Source organism: Colletotrichum fructicola (assembly GCF_000319635.2).
Source record: "Colletotrichum fructicola Nara gc5 chromosome Unknown KSG_Nara_v1_contig01, whole genome shotgun sequence".
Taxonomy (NCBI): domain Eukaryota; kingdom Fungi; phylum Ascomycota; class Sordariomycetes; order Glomerellales; family Glomerellaceae; genus Colletotrichum; species Colletotrichum fructicola.
Genome location: NW_027094051.1, coordinates 4,390,466 through 4,417,689, shown reverse-complemented (window position 1 = coordinate 4,417,689; position 27,224 = coordinate 4,390,466). Strand labels below are relative to the sequence as shown.

The 27,224-nt window shown below is 20.5% G+C and overlaps 1 protein-coding gene across 1 annotated transcript; it reads left to right on the top strand.

Annotated features, from left to right (window-relative positions):
- Window positions 1–23,626: 23,626 nt before the first annotated feature.
- On the top strand, window positions 23,627–23,961 carry CGGC5_v001238 (uncharacterized protein; the record flags this gene model as incomplete). Its single annotated transcript, XM_066150796.1, has 2 exons — window positions 23,627–23,778; window positions 23,856–23,961. 2 exons carry the CDS (start codon window positions 23,627–23,629, stop codon window positions 23,959–23,961), a joined length of 258 nt encoding a protein of 85 aa, XP_066009644.1.
- Window positions 23,962–27,224: the final 3,263 nt, after the last annotated feature.

Here is a 27,224-nt window from a genome sequence, read left to right as displayed (position 1 = left end):
TATTCTCTATACGATTAAATGCCTATAAATGCTTAGGATTATTCCATTTCATCATAACATAAGCCCATCTATAATCCTATACTATATAGGCGTATATACCACGCCCCTGAATACGCTTATACCTGTGTTAACAATATTAATATTTAGAAAATTAGTAATTACTTTTTAGGTAAAGTTTATAATATACTTATTAATTATATAGAGGTTTATTAACTTCTAAAAAATATTAACTTAAGATTAATAGCTAAGTTTATTTAGGAAGATATAATCTATTACTATAGGATCTATAGACTTCTTATAGTTAATAGAAAGCTAAAAAATAGAAAGTTTATTAAAAAAGTTTAATTAAGTTTATAGAGGATAGCGCCTTATTATCTTAATATATAATTTGAAAGCTAATAGATTTATTAAAAAGAGGTATTAACCTCTTATTTATACTTTTATAACTTGATTAAACTTTAATACAAAGAATTAAACTTTAGTTCTTTATATAGCTCTATTTACTAATTAATCTCCTTTTTACTTTATCTATAGATATAACTTAATTATTCTAATTAAAACTAAGAATATTACTTAATAAGTCTTAAACTAATTAAAAGTTAAAAATACTAAGATTAAACTCTTTTTATATATACAGATATTTAAATAGCTTAATTCTAATTAATAGATAGCTTTTAAATATATTATAAAGTAATACCATTAAGTTACTAAAGATTATAACTAAAGAAATAAATATAAGATATAATATAAGAAGCTATAAGTTAGAGATATTAATAAATCCTAAAGCTTTATAATATCTACACTATATAAGGAATATAAGAATACTAACTTTATATAAAGTATACTTTTTTAAAGAATATAGCTAGGGATATTACTATATAGAATAATATTTATATATTAAATAAAACCTTTAAGTTTAGTATATATTCTATCCCTAATTAGAAGCGCTTTATTAAGGTTATATTAAATAGAGCTTTTAGTAATAACTATGATCTTTTTATTAATTCTAAATTTAATTTTATTTAAAATATTAAAATCTATAAATATAATAAAAGCTAGGAGTAATTTCTTTATTTCTCTTATTATAAATCTTATAACTATAAGTTTTATATTTCTTTTAATGTTTTATTTTAAAGAAAATCTTTTTATATTAAGTATAATATTTTATAAAATAATTACTTTTTTAAATATTAGAATCTAAATCTGATAGAGGTTACATATGTTAAATATATATTTTGTAAAATATTTAATATAGCTATATAAAACTATTTTAAACTCATTTCTCTTTGTTTCTCTTATCTTCTTTAAAACTATATATTTTATAACTATAAATATGAATTTATTTTTGATAAAAATAAGTTTTAAAGTCTTATAATATATTATGAATGAATATCTATGTATGAAAATATTTTATAAGATATTTTATTTTTAATATATTAAAACATGTTTAGTCTATTAATATATATAAACTTATATTATATAAGAAAATACTTATAAATATTACTTTAATTCATACTTTAACTAGAAACTTTATTACATCTAATACTTGTATATTTTATATAATTACTTTTTTTTAATTCTCTCTTTTTTATTAATTAGCTATTTTATATAAAGAAAGAAAAGCTTCATATTAATGTTATATTTTTAAATCTATTATTGATATTTAGGTATTTTTCGATGTATAATAATAAATATATTAATATCTTATTGTATTTTGTATATAAAAAGTCTTTTCTATTTAAAAACTTAATTTTTAAAAATCTGTAATATTTGAAAGACTTCATAAGAAGTTTTATTACTAGAATAAAACTAAAAAAGCTTTTTTATATATTTATTATTAATTATAAAAAGTTATAAAACCTCTAAATAAGCTTTTAAATAGTTGAATAAATCTTAAAAGATATATTAATATGAATATTGATTTTGAATTTAAAAAATATTTATAAAATAACTTATTATATATAATAATGAGATAATTTTTATGTTTTTAATGAATTACTTTTTTAAACTCTACTTATTAAGTATTTTCAACTAAATACTTAAAAGTATTTTAGCTAAAATATCTAATTTATAAGTATTAAAAATAAATATTATTTTTATATATAAGTTTAAAATTATAAAAGAATTACTTTCAAGAAATTATTATTAAGGTTAGGATTTAGTTAAGTTAAGTTAGGTTAATAGGCTAACTAAGACTAAGCTAGTTAAGCTAAGTTAGCTAAGTTAAGTAACTTAACTTAACTAAACTAGTTAAGTAACTAGTTAGATTAATTAGTCTAACCAACTAGTTTAACTAACTAATAAATTAACCTTATATATTAATATAGTTATATTCATAGCTATTATATATAAGAACTATGAATCTATAGTTATTATATATTTTAATATTAATAGTTAATATATATACTATATTTTATTTTTATTATAATTAATTAATTAATAATAAAATAATAATTTATTTCATTTATACATAACTTAACTAGTTACTAACTAATTTACTACTAATTAACTAAGACTAAGCTAGTTAAGTTAAGCTAGTTAAATTAAGTAACTTAAGTCTAACTTAACTAGTCTAAGTAATTAGTTTACTAACCCTAGTTATTATGACTAACTAGATAACATTTATAATTTTTAAATCGCTTATACTAAAATAAATATATAATAAAAATAAAATAAAATAATTACAAATAAGTTTATATTTATAAAATAAAATATATTAATATATATAATATTTAAACAAAATTAATTTCTTTATCATAAATCTTCTTAGTATATCTATTTAATCCTATATTAATATTTCTAAGAAAGAATTATAAATTAATATTAATCTTAAATCTTTTATAACAAAAATATATTTAAAAATAAAATCCTCTATACTAGGAGCTCGTAGTTAGAAGAGACCAAAGAGTTTATGAAAAGGTATATCTTACTTAAGAGGAAGTTAACATCTTAAGTGTCTTACAATTATAAACTTATAAAGCTTATATTAGTTATATAACTTACTCCCTTGATAAAGTTTATTAAGACGGCTATATAGAATAGAAGATATATTATAAAATAAACTATTATATACCTCTTTAACTATAAAAATAGCAAAGAATACCTTATATATATATAATATATATATATAGACTAAAGTATTATATAAAGACTAATTATATATATATAATTAAAAGCGCTCTGTTAAGAATAAATAATATAGAAGTTTATTTTTTATGATATAGTTAAAAAGAATTTCATAAATAAAAGTAGTTAACTAATTAAAAAGTAAATAAAATAGAAGACTTTTCTTAAATATGTATATAAGATTTTTCTTTATTTTAAATAACTTCTAAAAAGCTATTTTTTTTATTATTTCTATTAAACTAGAGAGTTTTATTTTAGCAGTTAATATTATAACTATTATTTATTTAGTTACTTTCAATTAGATTAATCTCTTAAATAGTATTATAAAATATCTTAATAAAAATAAATATATTACTCTATTATTTATAAATAAAATATTTATAGCTGTAAATAAGACTTAAACACTTATAAGTTTACTTTTTAAAATATTAAAATAAATTATAAAGTATTAAGTTTTATATAAATATCTTATAACATATTTTATAGTAATTAAATATTTCAAAAACAAATTTATAAAGAATTAAAGTAAAAATAATAGATATAATAGTTACTTTTATAAATATAGCTATATAAAGTACTAATTTAACTATCTCTTAAAAAGTTTTAACTTCTGATAGTATTATTTATTTTTTATTTTTCTTTAGTTTTACTCAAAAAAGAGGAGTGAATAAATAAGTAATATCTTATAAATCAAACTTCTAAATAACTTTCTTAATATATAAATTATAAACTAAAAAATTCTTTTAACCTTTTTAATTTTTTATAACTTTTATTTTTAAATATTATTTAATATTTTTTTATTTTTTTATTTTTTTATTTTTTATTTTTTATTTTTTTAATTTTATTAATGACTCTATAAACTTTATCTTTATTATTTTTATTGAATAGAATAAAAAAAATATTAATATACAATATAATTATAATGTTTTAGTTAAACTTTTTTAAAACTTTTATAAATTAAGTTTTTTAAAAATAAGGCTAGATTTTTTATATTATAAGAAGGATATATTTTAAAGTCTATATAAAACTTTATTTAGCTTAGTAATATACCTAAGAAAGGAATTTAAATATTTTATAAGTTTTTTACTACGTTATAATATTTTATAAATAGTTAGATCTTCTCTTTTTAGTATTTCTATATTTAAAAATATATTAATAATATTATATGAATGTATCTAAGAATCAAATTATATAGTAATTATTATTATAACTTAAACAGTTTATAGAATAAAAATTATAATATAAATACTTTTAAAGTTTTTTTATTAGGAGTTCTTTTTCATAATAATTTAAGTTCTTATATTTATGAAATATATATCTATATTAAGCTTATAAATAAAGATTTATTTTAAGAAGAAAGGTGTTAAATATATTTTTAAGTAATTTAAAATTTTCTATATCTTAAAGTAAATAATCTTTAAACTTTCTATATTATATAGTAATAAATAACTTCTAAAACTATTAATAAAACTTGTTATTTGTTTTTCAAAAATTTTCAAGAATAGTAATAATTAAATATAATATATTTTATTAAATTATAAGAAGAAATTAAAAAAAGTTTTAAAATTAATCTTTTATAGATATTACTTCTTAGAAGTTTATTAACTTTAGCTTTTATCATTTTATAAATACATAATATAATCTTTTATCTTCCTCTATAGCTTTTTATTTCTTTAGTATAAAAGTTATAAAGAAGTTGTTTTATTTCTACTTATTAGATATTAAGTTTTTATTTTCTATATGAATAATATTATCAATATGAATAATAAAAATACTTTTAAATTTATCTTAGAAATTCCTCTTTTTATAAAAATAAGTTTAAATATAAGTCTTCTTTATATAGAAACACTTTTCTTTTAGCTCAAAAGTTTCTTTTTATATATTTCTAAAATTAAGTTAATTTTTAAAAAGAAATAAATCTTTATAAAAACCTTTTATATCTATTAGTCTAAAGGTCTTTATTTCTTTAATAAGAACTTTATTTTATTAATAAATTCTAACTCTTCTTAAGATTTTGAAGTGATAATAATAATATTACTTTTAAAACTTTTATTACTTAAAGAATTTAAAGTTTATTTAAAAAAGTTATCTTTAAATACTTAAATATTAAATTTAGTAAACTATTTAAAAATAAGAAGCCTATATTAAATATTTTTAAATATAATCCTTATATTTTCTATACTTTATAGTAATTATTATATTATAATTCTTTTATTAATTATAAGACTATCTTCATCTAAAACATTAAAACTTATAAATATATTAGAAACTAAAAATAATTGCTCTTTTTCTTTACTTATATTGTTTATAACTATAAGTTTTAAGCTTTTTTCAATATTCTTTTTTAAAAAGAATTTATATTTATCAAAAATAATATTTTATAAGATAATTACTATATTAAATATTAAAATTTAAATATTATAGAGATTATATATATTAAGTATATATTTTATTAAATATTTAATATAGTTATATAAAATTATTTTAAATCTTTTTCTCTTTATTTTTCTTTTTCTTTCTCTCTTAAGAATATATATTTTATAACTATTAAATATATGTCCTTGTTTAATAAGTATAACGACAAGCTTATAAAATATAGCTAATATATAATAAGTGATAACTTAAATTAATTAATATTAAGTTATAGAAGGGAAAAGCTAGAAGTAGAGGTATAGGCGTATAAGGGCTCTATAAGCGTGCTTAGCATGCTTACTACTAGTTATATACCTAAGCATACAACGCGCTCTAAGATAGGAATAGCGCTGACGCTATAATAATACCCCCTCTTTCTCTATAGGTTTCTATCTATAGAAACTACTTATTATATATATAAAAGCAAAAAATCCTCTGCCTTATAAGCCTCCGTTTCTTTTAATATATAATAAAGTAAGTAAATCTAGCGCATAATAGCTAAAGTTAGTAAGTATATATATATATATAAGCCGCATATAGGATTTATATACTTAAAGCTTATAGGTGTTATATCTTATTATTAGTATTATTATTATCTTGTATATATAGGGTTATATATATCTATAGCTTTACGCTATAAAATAGGTATAAAGGGGCGTCTAGCAGCCTTTTAGCTATCTCTTTTTTCTTTTTTCTTAATAATTTTTAAGTAACTGCTAGCTTTTTCTCTAGGTAGTAATACATAGCCTATTATAGGCGTATATCTACATATATGTAAGATCTTTATACTTTAAGTTTATATATCTTACATACTATTATTACTATTATCCCCTTATATATATTAAGCCTCTATAGCTATATTATTATTATCTTATATAGGGGGCTTTTTATCTACTATAATAGTATTTAGCTATAACTATAAGTTCTTTAATAAGCTTTTAGTAGCTAAGTATACATTATAAAAAGCTTATGATACTACTAAAATATACTTAAAGACCTCTATATTATATTATTTAAGGTCCTTATTATAGCTTAGCTAATTAACGTAGTACTATAATTTCTACTAGTAAACTTATAATTATATAACCTTATTAATATTAAACTTAGAGCTATTAGTATATTTAATAAGTAGTAATATAATAATATAGTATATTACCTTAGTAGTAAGTTATTATCAGCTTTTTATAGCTAGCTTAAGTTAAAAGTATTATATACCTAGTAGCTAAATAGTAAATCTATAACTTAAGTACTTCTAAAACTTACTACTTTAATCTTATATAGTTTATCTTAAGGTATTAATAGTTTTAATTAAGTTAGAAAATACTAGCTTTTTATTAATACTTAAACTAAGTTATTTATAGTAAAGTTATCCAAATAGTACTTTTAATTTACTATATATATATAGTAATACTAAGCAATAGCTATCTACTTTAAAGTAATATACTAAACGTTATATATTTAGCTAATTATAGTTTAAGCGTTTTTATAGTTTAGTTCATTATAAGTATTACTAAATTCTATTATATACTTACTTTGATTATAGCTTATTCTTAATTTATAGCTTTATTTAATCTTAAATAGTAATAAGCTTATAGCTTTATTAAAGAGATAAGCTTATATAAAGCTAGCCATAAGTAATAAATTACTCTAGTTATTTATATACTTATTAATTAAAACCTATAAAGATTACTAAGAATATGAGTTTATAGCCTCTATTTATCTATTTATTTATAAATAGGTTATTATAGAAAAGCTAATTTATATATTAGTAATTTAATAGAATTTATTCTAGAAACTTGAAATAAACTAAGCTTTATAGTTTGATATAATTTTATTAAGGAAACTAAAGTATAAGAATATATAATAGATAAATATCTAAGCTATATCCTTTATAATAACTATTTTATAGTAAGAAATTAAAACTAAATATTTAGAAACATAGTAAATTATAACTTAAATAGTATTAAAACTATAATAATCCTTTACTAAAGCTATAAGATCTATTATAATAAACTACTAAAGCTATATAAAGATTAGTAGTAATCTTAATTCTCTTAGAGTTATATCTTTTAGCTTCTAAGCTTTATAGTAAGTATAGTAGTTATAAATATATTATTGCTTAATATCTCTAGTTAAACCTTATTAGTAATATTAGTTTTTAATAATTTTAGTAGTTTTATTATAGCTTAAGTATACTAGAAACTACTATTTATAAACTTCTTATAAAATATATATATAAAGATTTTCCTCTAATAGTATTATTATATAGCTATGTATTAGTAGTAGCTCTTCTTCCTCTTTAATTACTTAATATTTCAAGTTTTTACTAATTAAAATATAGTAAACTTTAAAAGATAGTATCTCTAGGTCTTTATTTAACTATAGAATCTATTTAACTAATAGCTAGCTTTATAGTTTACTTATAAACTTAAGAGTATTAACTATAAGTTCTAAAGTAATTAATATAACAGTTAATATCTATTATAGTTCTTCTAAAACCTCTAAGGATAATATAGAGAGCTTTAGTATAACTTAAGTCTTATTAGTATTTTTAATATCTTTTTAAATGAGTAGGTTTTCTACTTTTTATAATAATATATCTATAAATATATTTTTTTAGTTTAGTTAGGACTAGATCATACAATTATAATTAGATAGTAAGCTTATCTATCTAGCTTATTTTATATTTAGAAGCTATTTAGTTATAAAAAATAGAAAAGCTTAATAATCTATAATTATATTAAAATACTAAGCTATAGATATTAGTTTTATACATTATTCTTCTAGCACTAAGATAGTTATTAGTGTGTTATAGTTATAAATTGAGTAGTTTATTTCTATAAAGCTTATAATCTTAGAGAAAAAAGCTATAAAATACTAAAAGTTATTATTTAGCTACTACTATAGTAAAGTATTAATATAAATAGAAATAGAGGTATCTATTTCTATATATAAAAGTAGGTTTCAGTTTTAATATTATAAAATGAAAGCTAAAGATAGAATAGCTTTTAAACTTTTAAAACTTTCTTTATAATTATTAATCTATTTATATTTAATACTTTTAATTATAAGTTAGTTTAATAATTAAGCTATCTTACTATAATCCTTAATAAAATATCTATAGAAGTTATAAAACCTAAAGAATAATTATATACTTTAAATATTTTTAAGTAGCTACTATATTCTAATAATTTCTACTTTTTCTTAGTTAAGCTATAAACTTTCTATAAATATGATAAATCCTAGGTATTTTGTCTAAGTAATACTAAACATATACTTCTTAATATTAGCTTATAATCTTATTTGATATAGCTAGTTTGGTATTTTAGTAATATATCTATAATATTTTATTAAGTTATCTAAATAAATTAAGATACTATCTATATATATTATATAAAGATTATTAAAGTATTCTATTAGAACCTTATTTATATATTATTAATATATTAAAAAGCTATTATAAAGCTTAAAAAGTAATACTAAGTACTTATATATATTAAATTAGGTTTCAAATATTATAAGGTTTCCATAGCTTTTAGTAATATAGATCTTATGAAAAGCTTATCTAATCTTAAGCTTAATATAAGCTTTAGCTTTATGTTAGTATATAAATATATTTTCTATTAATATTAATAAATATTAATCTTTCTTAGTTTTAATATTTAGTTAATAGTAGTTAATATAAAATTATAAGCTACTATTATAGCCTCTAGCTATTTACTATAATTCTTACCTACTTAGAGCAATAGACCTCTTAACTCTATACCTCCTAATAATATACATAGCCTTCAGTTATATAATCCGTAACGACCTCCTAAATCTCTAACTATATCCCTCTCCTAACCTTAGCTGCACTTATATATACACGTCATACTAGACAACTTTACTATCTTCAACTTTACTTTAGCAATAATATAGTTTATAATTACTTAATTACTTAATCACTAACTACTTGACTGTTAACCTATCCTCTCTCTTGCGTATTACCTATGCTGCTAACACTATCCCTATTACTACTTTGCTATCTGCTATTTATTACTATTATTATAGTCTTCTTATTTAATTAAGCTAGCTAACGCCTTTATAGCTATGCTATTATTAGTAACGCTCTCTCTATTAGTTAGTATAAGCTGTACTTACTAATATTTATAAGTTATTTTGCCTTGGGAGTACTTAATATTAGCTTACTACCTAGAAGCCTTAAAATGCTACCTCTACTTTAGTATTATAGAGGGCCTATTTAAAGAAAGGCTACTCTATAGAGTGCATAAGTACCCTATCTACCTCTATAACTAAGTTTATATACTTACTATTAATTAAGTTATATATCGTAAGGTCCCTTATAAGGGTATTAATAAGAGCTCTCTTAAGCGTTATTCTAACTATATACTCTTTATATATCTTAGATTATATAAAGAAAGAGTAGGTTTTATTAATCTAATTAATATTAAACTTTATAGTAAGTATTTATATATTCTTTATATTAATAAGTATACTAGGCTTAAGGTATCTATATATAGGGCTAGGTATTAATATTATAAAGGTTTCTTATAGGTTATAAAGTAAAGAAGAAGAGGGAAGGGTATAAGGCTTTATATATAGTAGTAGAGCTTTTTATACTTTTAGCTATAAGAACCTCTTATAATAACCTCTTAGTTAAGAAGTTATCTCTATTTAGTAGCATTTATAGCACCTTATTAAAAAGTTCAGTAAAGCTATTATTAGCTAGGCTATAAGAGCCTTAGTACCCCTTTTAGCCTTAATATAATCAGCCCTACTATATATAGCGCTACTGCTGCTAGCCTTATGCTATGCAGCTAGCGCTATTACTATTCTACTAGTCTATTTAGCTAGGGCGTGCGTTCGACTTTATATAGTGATGTTTAGAGGGTTTACCTACTAGTAGGAATATATTGGGTTTCTATATTATTTTCCTTGATTAATAGAGAGCATAGGTTAAAATGCTTATATAGTGTTTCTAGAATTATGCCTGCGTATAGGGTAAATTTTGCTATACTTTTTTTATAGGGGGGCTGCATTATAACTATAAACTTAAGAAGCTACTATTATATTTATAAATAAATAGAGTAGATGAAGCTTAAGAAATATTACTTATAATAATAAATCTTTTAATTAGGTTATCTTTTAGATACTTTTAGGTTACTTCTAGTTCTTCTAGTAATTATTTATAGAGTAATAAGTATTATAATTTATTCTAGCTACTTTTTATAAAATTAATCTCATAATTATATAGCTAGTATAGTATTAGTTTATCACTAATAGCTTTACTAAAGATATCTACTTATAGTTATAGTTCTAATAGTAGTTTCTCTCTAATTAGGTACTAGGTTTCCTCTATATCATTATATAATAGATCTTCTACAGTATATTTCTTAGTTTTCTTATTATTAATTAGCTTATTAACTTTATATAGTAATATAATACTAACTTCTATAACTTTATACTCTATTTAGTATTTAAAAAATAGCATATTAATAATTAGATTGAGCGTTAGCTTAATAAATATAGCTAGTAATAAAGTCTTATAGCTATAATAGGTATTTTTCTTTATATTAGATAGTTTTATTTTATAAAGTATATTTTATTTTATCTATAGATTTAGTAGTATCTTTATATTATATATAGAATAGTACTTTAAGCTATTTAAATTTTTTAACTAGCTAGAATATTATTTTTTAATTATAAGCTATAGTGTTTATTTTAAAAGCCTTCTAATAGCATTTTATATTAAGCTAATATTTTAGATCTATCTTATTAAATATAAATAGGTCTTCTACTTACTAAATAATAATTAATAGAAAATCCCTAAATAAAGGTATATTTTTTAGCTAGCTAAAGTATTAGTAATATATATTTAGGAATATACTATAATACTTAAACTACTTATAGCTAAATATTAAGTTATATTATTTAATATTAAGCTATAAAAAAAGTATCTTTAAAAGTACTCTAAATTTAGTATATGAATTAATAGTTTGTACTATATCTATAGTATCTAATTATTCTCTATTAAATCTAGATATAAGGATAGATTAATTTAATATATACTAAGGAGCTTAATAAAAGTCTCTTAGTAGTATTTATAAGTATAAGTATATAATCTATAAGTATTTACTCTAATATTAAGTAATATATATATAAGAATATTATATTTAACTATTATATATTATAATAAGTTCTATCTTAAAAGGCTATCTACCTATTAAGTATTATAAATTAATAGATAAAAGCATAAGGTATATATTTTATATATTATTATTCTCCTCTAGTTAGAAGTTTATTTTCATTAGAAGCTTCAGTTTTTTTAAGCTATTATAGTAGCTTTTGGTAAGTTTTTTAAGCTTTATAAGATTTATAATAACATTCTTTATAAAATACTCTCTAAAGTAATATCTTAGCTTATTATAGCTATAATAAACGCTAGAGGCCTTTAAAGTCTTCTATAGCTTAATATTTATATAGGTTTAAATTTTATTAATATTAGTATATATTTTGCTAATACTAAAGCTAGAACTAAAGCTAATAATAGTAATAGAGTGTAAATTAATATTAAGAGTAACATAAGTAGTATTAAAATAGCTTTTATTCTTTTTATAATTAGTATTTATAATATTAGTAACTTTACTAATATAATTTAAATATTAATAAAAGTTATACTACTTTTTAATAAAGTATTAGTTAATAACTATATTTTAAATTTATAATAATAACTTATTATAAAATATATAGCATTAGTAGTCTTTATAAACCTTAGCTTTATAAGCCTTCTAAATAAAAAAGTTATATTACACTTAAATATTATTATATAAGATAGTAATCTTATTAAGGTTATAATAAATATCCTTAATATATATAGTATTAATATAATTATTCTTTAGCTGCTTAACTAGAGCTTTAGTAATTTAAATTTTACTAATATAAATAAATAGTAGTAATACTAAACTAGTAGTATTATTATTAATATAAGAGGTAATATAGTTTAATTTTTTACTATTAAAGTAGTTACTTATAGCTTTAAAATATATTCTAATATAGTATAGCTAGAAGTTAAGTATAAAGTTTTTGTTATTATATCTATCTTAAATACTAATAAAAATAGAAACTTTAGTAAGCTTAAATAAAACTAAAAAAGAAGGTTTATTAGATATAGTTCAAATAGATATTTTCTTATAGAGGTAGTAATTATTATTCTTAACTAACTAAAAGTAGTAGGTTAAAGTAGTAATTATAGTATTAATTATATTTCTAAAGGGTATTAATATATTAAAATTGTTAGATAAGTATTTAGGTAAAGAGGATTAGCTGTATTTAAGGGAGATATTAAAGCATATAATAAGTTTAATAGATAACTACTTATTAAACTCTCTCAGCTTTATAACTTAGGTTTAAAGAGTGGTTTTCTCTATAATAAAAATATTAACTTAATACTAAAAACTATTATTTTAAGCTTTAAAAGTAATAACTTTATACTAACTACTATTATTAAATAGGTTTATAAATAACTAAGTAGTATATTTAGCCTTTGGTATAGTTATCTTACTATCTAGAGCTTTATTTTAAGCTTAAAAAGCTTTAATCTTAGATTATAAAGAAGCTTCTTTAGTAATACTTTTATAAGAGGTATTTATTATAAATTTATTAAAAATATCTATATAAAACTTAAGCTATACTATTTACTAGTAAAGGGACTTAATATTATTAATAATATAAATAAAGTTAGTATAAAGCGTTTAAGCTTCTTAGCTTTAAATAGTATACTATTTAACCTAACTAGTAACTTAAATAAAGAGGTTCTTAAGGCTATCTTTATATACTTTCTTAAAAGCTTACTAATCCTATAAATACTTATTATTATTACTAAAAAGGTTAAAGTTTTTAATAATAAGATTATTACTATTAAACTATTTATATATAATTTTTATATAGTAAATATAGTTAGTAGTAGTATTCTTAAGTAGAAAGTCCTTAATAAGCTATATTTAGATAGAATATTTAAAGTTTATAGTAGTAATCTCTAATATAAAGCTTTAAGCGCCCTTAAGTATCTTATATATATAATATTAGTACTCCTTTAGCTATTTTAGAAGCTTAAGTACCTCCTATATATTTAAGATCTTTAAAGTATAAGCTATTTACAGTATTATAACTAGCTATAGTAGTACTTAATAGAGCTATCCTTATTCTTAGTTTTATATACTATTTTTAATTAATATAAAGGGGTATATAATTAGTTAGATTAATAGGTATATAATGAAATAATGTATATTATTAACTATATTTATAGCGTTTCTTAGTCAGGTTACTTTTAACTATATATAGAAGGTTTATATAATAGGGTTTTTTGCTATAGATTAATAGTTAGTACTTCTAGAGAAAGTTAATATTATGTTTTTACTACTAGATATAAATCAATTAATAAACTTAGTATACTATAATGATAAGCTATAAAGTATAGCTAATATGTAATAAGTGTTAGCTTAGATTAATTAATATTAAGTTGTAGAAGGGAGAAGTTAGAAGTAGGAGTATAAGTATATAAAGGCTCTATAAGTGCGCTTAGCGCGCTTACTACTAGTAATATACCTAGGTATATAACGCGCTCTAAAGTAGGTATAGCGCTAGTGCTATAATATAAAGTTAAGTTTTTAAGTTTTATAATATATTATAAGTTAATACTGATATATTAAAATATGTCTTAAATTATTCCCCTTTAATTTCATTAAGAGATTTTTAGAGGTTTATAGTTTGTTAATATATAAAGATTTATATTATATAAGAAAATATTTATAAATATTAATTTATTTCATAACTTGAATAAAAGTCTTATTAAATTTAACATCTATATATTTTATATAATTACTTTTTTTTTTCTTACTAACTAGTTTCTTTATATAAAAAAGAGGGAACTTAATATTAATACTATTCTCTTAAATTCATTATTAATATTTAGTTATTCTTTAGATTATAATAATAGATCTATTGATATTTTATTTTATTTTATTTTATATATAAAAAGTTCTTTCTATTTAAAAACTTAGTTCTTAAAGGTTTATAATATTTAGAAAACTTTATAGTAAGTTTTGTTTTTAAAATAAAGCTTAAAGAATTTTTTTATATATTTATTTTTAATTATACAAAGCTATAACCCTTTTAAATAGGTTTCTAAATAGTTAAATAGATCTTAAGAGATATATTAATATGGATATTTATTTTTAAATTTAAAGGGTCTTTAAAAAATAACTTATTATAAATAAGTTATAAAATAATTTTTATATTTTAGATAAATTAGCTTCTTAATTTTTATTTCTTAAGTATTTTAAATTAATTACTTAAAAGATTTTTAGCTAAAGTATTTAGTTTATAAATATTAAAAATAAATATTTTTTTATATAAGTTTAAAGTTACAAAAAAGCGATTTTTAAGAAATTATAATTACTAATTATATAATATTTATAACTCTTAAGTAGCTTATATTAAGATAATTTTATAATAAACATAAAGTAAAATAATTAGAAATAAGTTTATATTTAAAATAATAAGATATTGTTAGTATATAAGTATGTAAAATAAAGTTTTAGCTTTTCTACAATAGATCTTATTAATATATCTATTTAATTAAATATTAATACTTTTAAAAAATATTTTTAAAATAATATTAATTTTGAAACTTTTAACATAAAACATATTCTTAAAAGTAAAGTCTTCTATTTATTCTCTATTAAGTTTATAAAAAGCTTCATAAAAAGCCTTTATACTTATTGTATAAATTATTAAAATTGAATTCTTTATAATAACCTTTTTGAGTTTCTTAAGTAATTTATAATCTCATAAATAGTTTAAGTTATCAATAATATAATTCAAAACTATAATATTATAAACTAAAGAGAACTATAAAAAACTATTGTTTTTCTTCTTTATATTAGAAATAAATTTAGATTTTTCTCTAAAGTTTTAAAAGTAATTAAGTTATATAATAATAACTATATTATCAGAATAACTATATAATATTTTTAGTAATATATCTTTCTATTTTTATAATATTCTTTAGTTTAAGCTATTTTTTATTTATAAAGTTTTAATAAATTAGTTTCTATTTGTTTAAGAATATTTTAGTTTTGATATTATTCTAGATTTCTATAATAACTTTTAAAACTAACTAATAAGATATTTTACTAATTAATATAAATTTAATTTTATATTATTTTTAGGAGACTAAGTACACTATAAAAATTATATTTTATTAATAAATTTATAGTATAAGTATCATTTAACTTCTTAAAGAATATTTCTAGATTTTTAAGACTTTTTATTTTTAAACTTTAGTTTTTTATATTTAGATGTTTTTAAAGTTAAATTTAAAGCTTATAAATCATTAAATCTATTATATTATATTATAAATGTTTTATTAATTGTAAGTTTTTTAATAAAAGTTTAATTAGATGATTTTAATAATGATCTTTTCATATTCTTTTAGTTTAAGAAATAGTTTAAATAGTTCTTTGCAAATAATAAGATTTTAAGTTATTTATTATACTTAATTAAAAGTAACTTAAACCTTAATAATTTGTAGAAAATATTTAACTATAAAAGCTTTTTAAATATTTAAAACTTTATAAATTAAGATTTAGTAATAATAATTGATCTATTAGTTATAGAAACTTATTAAACTAATATTTAAATAACTAGCTTTATAAAATATACTGAAATAGGTTTTTTTATAATAATCTATATAGCTAAATTACTCTTTATAAGCTTATTTTTGCGTAGTTTAACTACTATTTAAAGAGAAAATAATGTATTATTTTTATCATCTAAAATAGTTTAACTTATAAGTTTTTATAAACATATAAATATCAAAGTGATATTTATATTATTATTTAACTTAGAAGTATCTAAAGTATATAACTTAAATAAAAATAAAGCTTTATATCTTAAAATAAGTTTAAGTAAAATATAATTCTTATTAAATGTATTTAAATTTTAAAACTTAATCACATTTATAAGTTTCTTATTAATATTCATAAAAAGATAATTTTAAATATATCTTAAGATTTCATTTTTAATTTTCTAGTTATTTTAAATATTGGTTTCCAAAATAAATTATTATTTAATAAACATTCTATATCTAACTTAAAAAAAAGATCTTTAAGTATAATAAATATTAATTTAGTTAGCTTAAAAAGAAGTTATATATAAATAAGTATAAAGTAGTAAAGATTCGAATAACTTTATTTTTATTAATAGTTTATTGTTATTAAGTTTTAATAATTCTCTTTTATATATTTTTTTAAGTTTAATATATTTATTTCTAGAAATACTGATAAAATAGATATCCTTCTTGTTTTTATTTAGCTAAGTAATATAATCTTTAAGAAAAAGGATATCTATTTTATTAGTATTTCTAAAAATAAATATATTAAACTTATTAAAATTAACTGAATCTTAAATATTATATATAATATAAGTAATTTTAAAATAGTTAAGCTAAACTAATTGATTTTTATAAGTTTATAACTTAATTTATATATTCTTAAAATAAAAATTTATTTTCGAAGCTTTCTTAGAAAAGTAAGATATTTTATAAAATATATAAAAATAGTTATATATAAATAGAAGTATAAAAAGAGAAAAGAGAAACCTATGTACTTTATAAGATATTTTAGTAATAATAAAGAAATAAAATTAAAATTCTAATAAGCTAAGCTTATAACTACTAAAAGCTAGTAGTTAGAAGAAACTAAAAAGTTTATAAAAAAGTATATATTATTTAGGAAGAAGTTACTTTTTCAAGTATTTTTAAATTATAAGTTTATAAGGCTTATACTAATTATAAAACTTACTCGTTTAATGAAGTCTACTAAGGAAGCTATATAAAGTAGAAAATATATTAGTTATAAGATAAACTATTATAAAATATTACCTATTAATACTAAATTTGCTTTAATAATATTTATTTAAAAGGGTATTTTAACTTTTTAACCTTCTATTAAACTCCTTTATGTATCTATATATAATAACTACTTTATAGCTGCTAGCCTTATGATATGAAATTTAACTAGTATTAACTATAAAAGCTAGACTAATCCTCTCACTCTCTACTAATAACCTTCAGGTTATATAACTATAGGTAGTTTAAACTTAGACATCTTCTTCACCTCCACACTCCTTTATTAGTTAGACTTTAAACATCATAACAAGCCTCAACTATCTTCTTTTAGCCGCTTCTATCTCTATTAATCTCCTCTATCTCTTACTCCTCTAAGCTGTACCCACCCTTTACGCTAAATTTAATCCGCGCCTATCTTCTATTATCTCCTCTGCTATTTAGACGTCTACGCTATAGTAGATAACATCTTCCACCCTACTACGTAGTCTTAACGAAAAGCCCTACTACTATTAGCTATACTCTTAATATATTTACTTTTCCAACTTACTAACCTCTTAAGCTACCTTAAGTATTTTAAAGAAGTCTATAAAGTATTTATAAGTATTAAGATTATTATTAGTAGCTTCAACTATCTCTATATTAATCTTAAAGCTATATAACTTTAATATATTATACTTATTAACTATTTCAAATAGGTATTTCTAAATAAATTTGAATAAAATCTTCTTAGTAGTATAGAGAAAGTTACTATATTTAAAGTTTTCAAATTTACTTACTTTAGTTTTATAAATTAGATTATCTAAAGTAACTTTACTTAAATTATATATAGGTATAATAAAGGAGAAAGATATTATATAAAGTTATTATATATATAGGAAGATATAAAGAATAAGCTTAAAGCATTACTTAAATAGTTAAGTTTTTATACTATAGCTATAAAAACCCTTTTAACTATAGTAGTAAAGAGTTATACTATTAACTTTATACCTTTAAGTATAGGTTTAAGCTATTACTAAGCTTGAGCTACGTTATAAATAACGTTCTTATAACGTTATAAATAATACTCTTACTGGTATATTTTACTACTCTACTACCTACTTACCTACCCTCTTCTACTAGAGATAAGTTAAGCTAAGCGTTAATAACTAGTTAACGCTATACTAAGATTTATTTATTTACTTTATTAAGATTAAGTATAAGTTAAAGTGCTACTATTAAATTTAAAGTATGAGGGAAAAAAGTATAAAGTAAACTATAATAACTACTTATATAGGTTAACTAGATTGCTTATATAATAACTACTTTCTTTCTAAGATATTTAATTATTATAATCTAAATAAGTAGTAATATAAACCTATTTAGTTAGTACTATATATTTATAACTTAATAGCTTTTTCTCTAAACTATTGTAAAGTTTTATATAATATGTTATTGAATTACTTCTATTTTCTTTTGATCTCCCTTTTCTAAAGATTATAACCTTAAGTTTTAGAAGGTTTATAAAATAATATAAAATATTGATTAGATTAATAAAATTAAGTAAAAGTTCTTAATTTATATTATATAACGTTACCTTTAGAAGTACTAATTAGTTTTTTATACTATACCTCTAACTATAAGTAGTAACTAAAACTATTTAGTTTCTATAAAGAGAGTAGCTTTTTTAAACCTCTAGATTTCTATCTTAATTACTTTAGTATAGTAAATATTAAGCTAAATAAAACTAAATATATCTAGGTTATATAGTTTAATAAAAAACTCTTTAGAATTATTTTTGAAATAATGAAGCTTATTAAGTCCTCTATTATACTTTATAAACCTTATAAAGCGTTTAAGCTTGAGTAAAATAGATCCTTCTTACTGCTTAAATAGATATATATTAATAATAACTTTATAAATATAACCTTAACTAGATAATAATAAAGTAGATTCTCTTATAATAATAATAAAAACTTAGTTTAAGGAGCTTAGTAATAAAGTATATAAATAAAAAACTTTTTTAACTTCTATAATATATCTAGGTTTTAATAGAGGAGTAAGCCTCTCTTAAAAGGCTATATTAAAGTAACTTATAACTTAACTATTAAAGATATTATTAAAAAGTAATATATAAAGGTTTTTATTTTCTGAATTCTCTTTTATAAAAGCCTTAAAGTAAAGCATTGTAGTATCCTAGCTAATAAGCCCATTTTATATAACTTTATTATCTTTTTGTGATATAATAATAGAAGAAAATATATCAGCTTAATTATTAATTAAAAAAGTAGCTTATATCTCTATTTAAATAGTACATAAGATAATTACTAACAATAGTAATCTAAATAAATTAGAAACCTCTTTTAAAACTATAGTTAAGTTAGTTTATAATTAGTATAGAATTTATAATATATTAATAGAGATTTATTAATTATACTTCTTTTATTATTTTATAGCTTTAAATTAAGTTAAAAGATAACTTAACTATAAAAGTATAGCCTTTATATTATAAACTTTATTAGATTTATTATTTAACAAGGTATATTTAGTATTAAGACTTTGTATTTAGAAATAGCTACTAAAGTTTAAAAAGCTAACTTAAATCTTTATAAAAACCTTCTTAATTACTAAGTTAAGCTTATTACTAAGAAATTTAGCTTTTATAGTAGCTTAATTAAAGATTTAAAACTAAAACCTATAATTAGCTTTAAAGATTAGCTAAAAGCTTCAAAAAGTAAATAATAAAAAACTAATTAAACCTTAAACTTTAGAGAGATTATATTAAACTAAGCTTTACTTACTTAAAATTTAATTAAAGTTAAAATAGAAAACCTAGCTTTTATAAGGAAAACTAATAGAATAGAAAATATAATTTATAATAATAACCTTAATCTTATAACTTTTATTACTAATATTAGATAAAAGGATTATTTAGGATAAAGCTTAAATAAAGTTAAAGATATATAAGTAAAGATAGAAAACTAATAAAGAGAATTTTATTATACTAAAGTTAGAAGAAGAATTAGAAAACTAAAGTTATTTAAAGTAAATAAACGTAGTAACTTAACTTTAAAGTAATTCCTTATTACTTGAAATAACCTAATTAAAGGTATAATTTAAACTATATAATCTTAAGATACCTTTCTAATTTTAATTATACTAAATAGATAGATGATATCTAATATATAATAAGCTAAATAAATTTAGAGAACAGATTATAATTATACTTAAGTTAAATAAAAATTAGTAAAAAGACTAATTACTAGCTAAAAAAGTAGAAAGTATAAGCTAAAAGCTAAAAAGTAGATTAAATATATAAAATAAAGCTAATTAGATTTTTTTTCTTTTTAATATATAAAAAACTTAAGAGATATATAAAAAGAGGTTAAGTTTTTAGAATTTTTAGTAATTTTAACTTAAAAATATCGAGCTAAATAGGTATTTCTATAAGTATTAAGTATTATTATAACAGGAAATAGTTTATATAAATAAGTAGAAGCTTAATTAATTTATAATAAAAGAGACTAAGTAGATAAATAAGAAATATATTTACTTTTATAATTTTCTAATTCTTTTAATAATTTTAATAACTAATTCCTTAACAATACTTCAGGATCTTTTATTTAAGCTTATAGTAAAAATTTACTAATCTTTATATTTTAAAAACTAAATAAAAATAAGTATTTTTAAGCTTTTGTAGCCTTAGTTAGCTCTATTTTTTATTTTTATTTTAATTTCTGTTATACTTCTTTAGTTATTTAAAACTAAAATAAAGTAGAATACTATAAGGATAATAGTAATACTACTAAACTACTTCTTAATAGCTTATTTTCTCTTAAAAGATTATATAATTTAAGACATAAGAAAAGTAGAAAATATAGATAAAGTATAAGTTTATTAAGCTTATATTTATACATCTACTCTTATATCTCTTATACTTAGCTAGAACATTTATATATAAGTATTTAAGTATTTTTAGGGTTTTTTTCGCTGAAAGTAGTGTATTTAGTATAATTAATAAGTTTTCTCTCTTACTTTATTATATTATACTTTTAAGATATTAGCAGTCTAACTAACCTACATAAGTAGGTATTATAGTTTACTCTATACTTTCTTTTTCCCTTATACTTTAAACCTAATAGTAGCACTTTAACTTGTACTCAATTTTAATAAAGCAAATAAATAAATCTTAATATAACTAGTTATTAATACTTAGCTTGACTTATCTCTAACTTAGCTATATAGAAGAAAATAGGTAGGTAGGTAGTAAAGTAGCAAAACATACTAATAAGAGCATTATTTATAATATAGCTAGAGCTTAGTAATAGCTTAAACTTATATTTAAAGGTATAAAGTTAATAGTATAACTCTTTACTACTATAGTTAAAAGGGTTTTTATAGCTATAGTATAAAAACTTAACTATTTAAGTAATGCTTTAAGCTTATTCTTTATATCTTCCTATCTATATAATTAATAACTTTATATAATATCTTTCTCCTTTATTATACCTATATATAAGTTAAGTAAAGTTACTTTAGATAATCTAATTTATAAAACTAAGGTAAGTAAATTTAAAAACTTTAAATATAGTAACTTTCTCTATACTACTAAGAAGATTTTATTCAAATTTATTTAGAAATACCTATTTAAAATAGTTAATAAGTATAATATATTAAAGTTATATAGCTTTAAGATTAATATAGAGATAGTAAAAGCTACTAATAATAATCCTAATACTTATAAATACTTTATAGACTTCTTTAAAATACTTAAGGTAGCTTAAGAGGTTAGTAAGTTGGAAAAGTAAATATATTAAGAGTATAGCTAATAGTAGTAAGGCTATTAAGACTGCATAATGAGGTAGAAGATTTTATCTAAATAGTATAATAGTATAGAGGCCTTAAGGCCTTTACACCTAATAGAGTAGTATAGACGTAAAATAGTAGAGGAGAAGAAGATAAATATAGATTAAATATAGCATAGAGATAGAAGTAGCTAGAGGAAGATAGTTAACTTAGCTTATTATAATATTTAAAGTCCTAACAAACTAACTAATAGAGAAGTATAGAGGTAAAGATAATATCTAAGTCTAAACTACTTGTAGTTATATAACCTAAAAGTTATTGGGAGAAAGTAAGAGAACTAATCTAGCTTTTATAGTTGATACTAGTTAAATGTCATAATATAAGGCTAGCAGCCTTTATACTTTTAATATTAGATTTACCTTTCTTAACTTATTAATATTTAAGCTTTTCAACTATTTTAGTTATTTTTAAAAAGTTTATAAAGTATTAATAAATATTAAGATTATTATTAATAAAATTTAACTATCCTCATATTAACTTTAAAGCTATATAACTTTAATATTTAATACTTATTAGCTATGTTAAATAAGTATTTCTAAGTAAATTTAAATAGAGTTTTTTTATTAATATAGAAGAAGTTATTATTTTTAAAGCTTTTCATTTTATTAACTTTAGTTTTATAAATTAAGTTATTTAGTACAGCTTTATTTAGCTTATATATAAGTATAATAAGAGAGAAAGATATTATAGTTATTATACATATAAGAGGATATAAAAATAAGTTTAAAGCTTTATTTAAATAGTTAAGTTTCTATATTATAGCTATAAAAACCTTTTTAGTTATATAAAAAGTTATATTATTAAGTTTATACTTTTAAATATAAGTTTAAATCATTATTAAGCTTTAGCTATAACTATTATATAAAATACTTTTATAAATAATAGCATTATAAATAACGCTTTTATTAATATATTTCACTACTTTATTACTTATTAATTTATTTATTTCTATATAGCTGAAAACAAATTAAGCTAAATATTAATAATTAGTTATATTAAGATTTATTTATTTACTTTATTAAGATTAAGTATAAGTTAAAGTATTACCATTAAGTTTAAAGTATTAAGAAAAAGCATATAGAGTAAACTATAATACCTATTTATATAAGTTAACTAGATTACTAATATACTTCTAATTAAAGATAAAGTACTTCTTAAAATTAAAGACCTTATTTAATATAACGTTAACGTGGTTGATAAGCGAAGCGATCAGACAAGCGAAGCGATCACCCAACCGCAACCACAGCACATTTCTAACTCGTACACAACACCCACAGAATCAATTGAGTTCAAACTACTCAGAAACCTCTTCATTAGATGTTTCTTCAATAAACTGACATGTTCGCGCATTATGACCAGTGTTCCCACAGACACCACATCGCCGTTGACCTGTTTCCGTCCTCGGCCGACGGCCACTACTCCGGCGCGTTTCCTCCTCGATCTGAGCTGTCGCCTCTCTCTGCGACTGAAGGTCCTCAGCCTCAGCTACAGTAAGACTTCCTCCTTGTCTGAGACGTGTTTTCTTAGCCCTTCTGCGTCGGCTAAGTAGGTTATTCTCTTCCCGAAGGATCTGGACCTCAGACCTTAGTAAGGCAATCTGGTGCATAAATCCCCGCGCTCCCTTTGATAGATGCTCTACAGCTTCAATAATTGAAGTTGGGGAGCTATTCTGATGGCGAGAGATCCTCCTTTTGATGAGTTCAAACTGAGAAGACGCCTCAGTTGGGTTGTTTGGCGTCTGAGAAGTCCACGCGGGGGGTGTTGTTGGAAGGGACCCTGGAGGCGTTGGAGTGTGTAACTTGATATCGAGCTTTGAAAGCACACTTTCGGCACTTAGAGGGACAAGCCCAGCCCCTCTGAAACCTCCCTGGATGTTTTTAACTGTGAGGGCTTGTGTAAATGCCTCGCGAAACGCAGGGAAGAAGTCTTCCTTTGTAATGTGCGTATTACCCCGGCGCATCTTATCCTCAATTTGTCGACCATAAGCCTTCTTTAGCGGCCCAAAACACCCAACATCTAAGGGCTGAAGCAGATGACACGAATGGGCCGGCATACAGAGTGTGATGATGTTGTTTTCCTTGCAATATATCTCAAAGTCGGCGGCGTGGTGACTTTCATGCCCATCGACAATGAGGAGGCGATAACTACTACTTGCACGCGGTTTTGTATGCCGGTTAAAGTGCTGTAGCCAGTCTAGGCCTCTTTCGTTTGTTGTCCATCCGTTTTCAGACGTTGCGATGACCCAGTCGCGTGGGAGACTGGTTTCTGTATACCACGTGGAGAGGTGATATTGGCCTGCAACGATGATGTACGGCGGAACGCTGTAGCCTGACGAGTTGATGGCCTGAATGACTGTAACCCATTGACGGTCACCAGGCTGCATCATTTTCGTGTTTGAACGCCTTCCGGCACTCGTGACGACCATCCCGGATGCAATCTGGCCCATCATAAACCCAGTCTCATCGAAATTATAGATATCGGAGTCCACAATGCCGTATTTCGCGATTGTATTCGCCACAAGACGAAACCACGCGTTTATCGCGTCTGGATCTTCGCTTTGGGCCCTCTTATAGTCGTACTTGCGAAAAAAGCGCGTCCGGAGCTGCGGTTGTCGCTTGATGAAGTTCGAAGCCCAGCGCTTCCCAACTGGGGGCGCGTCGCGGTCGGCAAGCAGTCGATTGGCCATATCTTCCACACCACTGATGCGAGGAGGAAACGATCGGGAATCCAGGTCGAGGATATACTCAACTAGCTTCTCCTCTTCAAGCTCCGTTAATTTGCGTGAGTTAGGTATAGTATCACGTCGTGATAGCTTTCCCTTCATTCGGTCGCGTAGCGTTGAGTAAGGCACTGAGTAGATCTGGGATGCAGCTCTTAAGCTAAGATTATTGCTTCGTTTGATTGCTTGGGTAGCTAAGTTCAATTGAGCTTCTTTATTTGCTGATGACATGGTTGTGTGTAGCGTAATGTAAATGTAAAGGTAGGAGATAGGTATGTTGCGGTCGGGTGATCGCTTCGCTTGTCTGATCGCTTCGCTTATCAACCACGTTATAGATATTATACTATATAGTAATAGCTTTAGCTATCTCTATAAAGAAAGCTATACTTAATATAAAGTTAGTATTTTTATATTCTTCATATAATATAGATATTATATAAGATTTAATATAAGTTATAAATATATATTATTAATATAGGTTTAAAAGTAAAGAAGAGGAAAAGGGAAAGGTATAAGGCTTTATATATAGTAGAGTTTTCATACTTCTAGTTATAAAAGCTTTAGTAATGTATTTAATTTTAATATAACTAGCTTTACTATATATAGCGCTATTAGCTTTATATTATATAGCTGGTATTATTATTGTTCTATTAGTCTATTTAGCTAAAGTATATGTTATAAGTATAAACTTAAAAGTATACTTTAACTTTAACTTTATTTCTATTGATTATATTATTATTACTATATTATATTAGCAGTATAGTTAACTTATATAAGTAAGTATTATAGTTTCCTCTATATATTTTTTAATACTTTAAACCTAATAATAGCACTTAAACTTATATTTAATTTTAATAAAATAAATAAATAAATCTTAATATAACCGGTTATTAATACTTAGCTTAACTTATCTTTACTAAAGGAAAAGTAAGTAAGTAAATAATAAAGTAGTAAAACATACTAATCAAAGCGTTATTTACAATATTATTATTTATAAAGATATTATTTATAATATAAAATATTAATAGCACTTTTAACTAAAGCTTAATAATAGCTTAAACTTATACTTAAAAATATAAACTTAATAATATAAGTCTTTATTACTATAGCTAAAAAAGTTCTTATAGCTATAATATAAAAACTTAGGTATTTAAATAAAGCTTTAAACTTATTTTTTATATCCTCTTATATATATAATAACTATAATATCTTTCCCTCTTATTGTACTTATATATAAGCTGAATAAAGCTATACTAAATAATTTAATTTATAAGACTAAAGTCAATAAAATTAAAAGTTCTAAATACAATAATTTTCTCTATATTAATAAAAAGACTTTATTTAAATTTACTTAGAAGTAATTATTTAAAATAGCTAAGAAGCATAAAATATTAAAGTTATATAGTTTTAAACTTAATATAAGGATAGTTAAAGCTATTAATAAGAAGAATTACTATGCTTTCAAGTTTACTTCTTAAGCTATTAAAATAGATTATAAAGTAGTAAATATTAAAAAAGTAATAAATTATATATCTTATTATATAAAAGTATTTTTTAGAAAAGGTTATAAAAACCTATAAGAAAACTAAGAATAGAAAAGCTATATTTACTTATAAAAGAATAGCTATATATAAAATATATCTTATTATTTCTTAAAATAACTTTATTTACTGAAAAGTTATTTATCTTTTATTTTTTATAAACCTTTTTAATAAAAGTAACATGAAAGGATAAACTTTATTATAAAGATTAAAATAAATAATAATCTTCTATATATATAAATTATAAATAAAATAGATTTTATAAGTTTTATAATCTTTTATAATTTATATTTCAATGTATTATTCCATAGAATTTTACTTTTTGACTTTATAAGTTTTTATTATTCTATTAATTATTTCTCTTAAGTATTATTTATTATTTTTATAAAAAAAATAAAGATATTATTAATATAGAAAATAATAAAGACTTTTTAGTTTGAACTTTAGAAAAGATATAAATTCTCTCTTAAAGCTTTGAACTTAAAACTCTAAAGTATTAAATAAAACTTTTTATATTATAAGATACATATATTATAAAGCAATTAAAGTACTCTTTTCAGCTTAATATACTTATTATTAAAGCTCTTAATAATATAGTTTGAAAAAAGTATTATATTTTTAAGGAGAAGCTTATGAATAACTAATATTTTATTTTAAGTATATCTATATTAAGAAA